This window comes from Cebidichthys violaceus, unplaced genomic scaffold (assembly GCF_023349555.1).
Source record: "Cebidichthys violaceus isolate CVI_PGR_0920_01 unplaced genomic scaffold, fCebVio1.0.p SCAF_45, whole genome shotgun sequence".
NCBI lineage: Eukaryota > Metazoa > Chordata > Actinopteri > Perciformes > Stichaeidae > Cebidichthys > Cebidichthys violaceus.
This window is the reverse complement of record NW_027176650.1, coordinates 1,666,543-1,672,206: the sequence shown is the minus strand read 5'-3', so window position 1 is coordinate 1,672,206 and position 5,664 is coordinate 1,666,543. Positions and strand designations below refer to the sequence as shown.

The 5,664-nt window shown below is 43.4% G+C and overlaps 1 protein-coding gene across 1 annotated transcript; it reads left to right on the top strand.

The window, feature by feature from the left end:
* The first annotated feature begins 1,384 nt into the window (after window positions 1–1,384).
* On the top strand, window positions 1,385–4,957 carry LOC137886710 (ras-related protein Rab-5C-like). The gene is made up of 6 exons (XM_068729284.1): window positions 1,385–1,541; window positions 2,216–2,550; window positions 2,782–2,933; window positions 3,199–3,321; window positions 3,460–3,553; window positions 3,942–4,957. The coding sequence occupies exons 2-6, from the start codon at window positions 2,382–2,384 to the stop codon at window positions 4,079–4,081; spliced, it is 678 nt and encodes a 225-aa protein (XP_068585385.1). The 5' UTR covers window positions 1,385–1,541; window positions 2,216–2,381; the 3' UTR covers window positions 4,082–4,957.
* Window positions 4,958–5,664: the final 707 nt, after the last annotated feature.

The window sequence follows — 5,664 nt, the reverse complement described above, 5'->3', positions numbered from 1 at the left end:
TAGGAGAGAGAAGGATTCAGGGTCTGGGAGAGCAGAGGTGACAGAAGAGGAAAGATCAGCAGGGGAGAGGGAGCGGAGATGACTCCGGGTAGAAACCATGTGGGTAGGTGGAGGAAGTGATGGAGCAGAGGATAGGGAGAGGGAGTAGGACATGAAATAGTGGTCAGAGAGCTGGAGGGGAGTGACAGAGAGGTTAGCAGTAGAACAGTGCCTAGTGAAGATAAGATCCAGCTTGTTCCCGGCCTTGTGGGTAGGAGGAGAAGAAGAGTGGTAAAGGTCAAAGGAGGAGAGGAATGAAAGAAGAGGTTCAAGCTTATCGGTCTGGATGTTGAAGTCGCCGAGCAGGATGAGTGCCGAGCCGTCGTCATGGAAGTGCGAGACTAATGTGTCGAGCTCCTCCAGGAACTCACCAAGAGGCCCTGGTGGGCGATACACAACAGCAATGGTGAGCTTGACTGGATGAGTGACAGTAACAGCATGAAATTCGAAAGAGGACGGGGAGAACTGAGGAACAGAGACAAGAGAGTATTTCCATTTTGGGGAAATTAGCAGGCCAGTACCACCACCCCGCCTCCCAGCTCTGGGAGTGTGAGAGAAAGAAACACATCTGACAGAGCTGCGGGTGTGGTGGTGTTTTCTGGTGTGATCCAGGTCTCAGTTAGAGCAAGAAAGTTAAGGGAGAGCAAGGAAGCGTAACCCGAGATGAACTCAGCTTTCGGCACTGCCGACTGGCAGTTCCAGAGCCCCCCCGCCACCATTTGCTCGCCCCGAGCTGAGAGAGTAGGATAGATGAGGTTAGTGGGGTCACGGCTCCTGAAAGCTGCCCAATGTCTACGTGACCGCCGGGCAGAGGACCGGACAGAACGTCAATTTAAACGTCAATCAGGAACGTTAATCCTTCTCAAAATGTTCAATTTGGTGGAAGAAGTACTCAACATAAACGTGACAATACCACAGTATAGAAATATTCTGTTAAATCAAAATATATACTTAAAGTACACATTGTGCAGGATGGCCCATGCCAGAATTATATATATATATATATATATATATATATATATACATATATATTTAATATATATTAAATATATATATATATATATTAATATATATACAAAATATATATGTATATATATTTAATATATATATATATATATATACATATTACAAATACATATTAAATATATATATATATATATTTATATATACATATTAAATATATATATACATATATATATTAAATATATATACAACAAAAAAGTAAGTATAACAACGCCGTTGACGTTGTTTTTTTAACAGTGAGTTGGCTTCTTGTGGCTCTGCTCGCGAGGCCCACTATCCGGCCATTTGATTGGTTGTCAAATTGTATCACATGACGGACGAAACCAGGAAGTGTTTTGGTTACACAAGGCGGAAGCGTATTTTTTTTTTTACTGAACCTGAAAGTGTTTTAGTTCTTAGCGGAAAACGTTGTTAACGTGGAGCAACACGGTTATTACTCGCTGTCCACGGGGCGACGTGGATTTAGTTTTCCGTTGTTGGTAAGAACGCCACCGTGTTGTTCGTTTCCTGTTTAGTATTCCTGCTCGTTAGCTTAGGTTAGCATTGCTAACTCGCCTTATCGCTACGAGCTTTAGCCTCGCAGCTAACTCACAGTTTGTTTTTAATCTGGTTACTCGGTCAAAGTTTACACCAGCGGGTTGATCAGCTCGTTTGGAGATTGTTAATGTTGTGTTTTGAATTCAAATACAGACGTATTATCTAGACTTTGCGTATCACAATACGAATTCTATGTTATTACGAGACAATGTACTAAAAGCTCTGTGTGTCGAGGTGACAGGTGACACCGTCCTGACAAGTGACATGTTTAAGTTTATATAATGAAAATTAAAATGTATGTGGCAGCAACCAACGGTTTATTCTTTGATTTTCCAAGTGACACCTTCAGACATCATTGCAAAACCCCCCAAATGTACAGTTAACCTATTTCCAGATGGACCTTCCTGTGGTCTGGCCTAATGTTTTGCATTTCTTAAGAAACATCTGGAATGATGAAGTAGTCGGCAATTCATTTTCTGTTCAACTGTTCTTTATTTGTTCTAAAATGACAAAAGAGCTTCTCTTTGATAAACTGTTCTTCAAACTAATTAACACAGAAGTATTATTGTATTGGGGGGGCGGTTTCATAGTTTGATCCATGTTTTTGTTTTTCCAGGTAGACGGGCTCGCTCCACTCCTTCCCCATCCGGTTCGGTTCTTCCCCGCTGGGAGTCTTTTGGCTTCTGTCCTTCGCGTCTCCTGACTCCAGATCCGTCTTCACCCTCGCTGACCTGCAGTTTCAGCCCAATCTCGTTCCACAAACAACCCTCCGTCTCTTGTCAATGGCTGGGCGCGGCGGCGGATCGACCAGGCCAAATGGAGCCACGGCGGCAAACAAAATCTGCCAATTCAAACTGGTGCTGCTGGGGGAGTCGGCAGTGGGCAAGTCCAGCTTAGTGCTGCGCTTTGTCAAAGGCCAGTTCCATGAATTCCAGGAGAGTACCATTGGAGGTAGGAGACCATAGATACCATAGAAAAGTTCTCAAATGATAACATAAGCAGCTGTTTGGCTAAATATATATTGACTGGACAGCCGATGACAGTTTGTGGTACTTGATGACACACACACATTTTGGTCAGAACCAGATAAAGCATTGGATCTTTCAGGAGGACGGAACCATACCTGGTCCTAAGACGCTAAAAACATTTCCTCTGACCTTTTTGTCACTTCCTTTTCCTCAGCGGCCTTCCTCACTCAGACCGTCTGTCTGGACGACACCACCGTGAAGTTTGAGATCTGGGACACGGCCGGTCAGGAGCGCTACCACAGCCTGGCTCCGATGTACTACCGAGGCGCTCAGGCGGCCATCGTGGTCTATGACATCACCAACACGGTAGGTTTCACCTATGGGGGGGGGGGATGAACTCCGATGGGTTGTAGCTTTGTTAAATGTTAAATGTTATATCTTACAGAGGTGTATTGTACACTCTCAATTGTTGGTAGTTTAAGTCTAAATTTAGACCCGTCGGCGTTCAGACTTGTGGGTGTTTCGACGTCACACAGAAGTGTTCCGCTATGACCCGCCTGGGTTAAATATAGTCGTCCCTGTGAATACGCCGGGTGAGAGCGATATTAATAAAGTGTTGTCGCTCCGTTAGGATACTTTTGCACGAGCGAAGAACTGGGTGAAGGAGCTGCAGAGACAAGCTAGTCCCAACATCGTGATCGCGTTGGCTGGAAACAAGGCGGACATCGCGAACAAGAGAGCTATAGACCTTCAGGTACGACGACGCACCGACATAAAAATCAATCACAGCAGCACTGGTTCAGACATCCACAGCCTTATCGTATTTAAACTTTAATACAACGATATTTAGACTTGTCAGTGCTGTAAATGTTTTACGCTATCCTCTCCCTAGGAGGCACAAACGTACGCCGATGACAACAGTCTACTCTTCATGGAGACGTCAGCCAAGACCGCCATGAACGTCAATGAAATTTTCATGGCTATTGGTAAGAGCTTCATGCCGCTGAGTCAGCTGCTCCCACTGATGGCGAGACTTAAGTTTTCTGACAGCAATGTTGTTTACCGTTAATGTTTAAGGGGACGTCGGCGATAACGCAACTTTGTTTACAGGCAAAAAGCTGAGTAATGTCCACATTGCTTCATCCAATCGGCTCACTCAGATTAGATCTGAAAGAGCTGCTCGTTTCTAAGGGATCAATAAATGAAAAGGTTGCTATGAATGGTAAGCGAGGTGAACAAACAGCATTAATGGGACGGAATAGATTCAGCTGCTTAGCCCACTTTTGTCCCCCCCAGCGATGAATAGATTAGTGTAACCTTTTTGTATGTTGCAACTCTGAACCTTTTTAAACATCCGTGATCCTGTCGCTGCAGCAAAGAAGCTACCGAAGAGCGATCCTCAGGGTGCAGCCGGACAAGCGGGGCGGACCAGGACAGGAGTGGATCTACAAGAATCTGCTCCTCAGAGCCGCGGCAGCCAGTGCTGCGGCGGCGGCGGCGGAGGCGGCAATTAGCAAGTACACAACAATGAACTTAGTAAGCGAGCCCCGAACATCGTTTTTAAGGACGGCACGTAGCTAAAAAAAAAAACAGAGAGGCAGGAGAGGGCAGAGCCATTCGCCACCTCTGCACTTAAACTGAGATTACAGATGCGATTTTCTGGATCGTCTTTGATTAAAGGAACTTCTTCTTCTTCTTCTTCTTCTTCTTCTTTTTTTTTTTTTTTGAAACAATCATAAGCTAGAGGGAACTACCAAGATCCCTCACTGTTTCTCTTTCTTTCCCCCGTCTCTCTCTCTCTCTATCTACCTCCCTGTTCATCTTCAGCCTCTGTCTCCGTTGATTGAATTAAATGATTTATTATGATGGGTGACGCTAATGTTGTTTTCGCCATTTTCCCTATTTGTTTGAGTGTGTGTCTGTGTCTGTGTGTGTGTGTGTGTGTGTGTGTATGTATATAGTACATACATGTACTGTATATTTGCAGTTTTACTTTTCTACTCCTGTCGTTTCCCTCTACATTGATCACCATTATGAAAGATACAAATACCCAACTACTAATGCTGCAGTTGCGGAGGACGGAGCAGTGACTCTTAAAGGCTTCTGTCTCCTGCGGTTCAGAGAGCAGCACGTCGCCGTCGTTGTTGACGTTGACCTGGACGTGACCCGGTTCTAATAAGGAAAGCTCTACTCTGCTTATTGAAGCGGGTCGTGATTTAATAGGCTGAAGGTGTTTCTGAACTGTGCAACAAATGCGGTTTGTTTGCATTCATTGTGTATCGATTACCTGTAACACCAGAGAGTTGTTAGCCTTTTTTTAAAAGAAATGTTGAAAATATCTTGTAAATCTAAAAAAAAAAAAAGAAGTAATAAATAACGTGCAAGAATGATTTTGTTTTGTGTTGTTTTGCAGCGTGATTGTGTGTGTTTGGGTTGTGCAGGTGGGTTGAAAGAACAGCCTCCTAAATAAGGTTTTTAGAATCGTAAGATTCGGCATCGACTCTAATATGAGAAATAATTTTTTCGTGAAAATACTTTTAATGCAAATTCTAATTTGGATTCTAAATGGGAATGGGACGTACCATGTTTATTTAATTATTTTCTTAGCAATAAGAAGTGCGTTAAATCCCCGATCTGATTCTGGCTCATATGGACGTTACAAACTACTTTAATAGGACATGTTGTTTTGCTAAATATATGTTTAAATGTTATTGTTTTGCGGTGAAGACATGTCTCTCCCTGCCTTCTCCTCAAGGCTAGTCTTCAGCTAGATTTAGTACAAAATAAATGTTATGTTATTTCCATATTCATCTCTGTTCATCACAGTTTAGATCCTTCATCCAGCTATTAATAAATGTACGCATCAGATTTTTCTTGGCCTCGTGTCCACAAAGCAAAGACGGTTTTAAAATGATTAGACGTCTAAAATGTGCTGAAGTAATCAGTAGATATTTCCCACCACTAGATGGCAGCAGAACACTTTAATCTGGATCCACTGTGTGTGTGTGTGTGTGTGTGTGTGTGTGTGTGTGTGTGTGTGTGTGTGTGTGTGTGTGTGTGTGTGTGTGTGTGTGTGTGTGAGTGTGAGTGTGTGACT

Excerpts from the sequence above, each read along its gene's own strand:
- LOC137886710 (XM_068729284.1), top strand. The coding sequence starts at position 2,382 with ATGGCTGGGCGCGGCGGCGGATCGACCAGGCCAAATGGAGCCACGGCG. Across the intron at positions 2,551-2,781 it reads CCAGGAGAGTACCATTGGAG|CGGCCTTCCTCACTCAGACC; the intron begins GTAGGAGACCAT and ends CCTTTTCCTCAG. Across the intron at positions 3,554-3,941 it reads TGAAATTTTCATGGCTATTG|CAAAGAAGCTACCGAAGAGC; the intron begins GTAAGAGCTTCA and ends CTGTCGCTGCAG.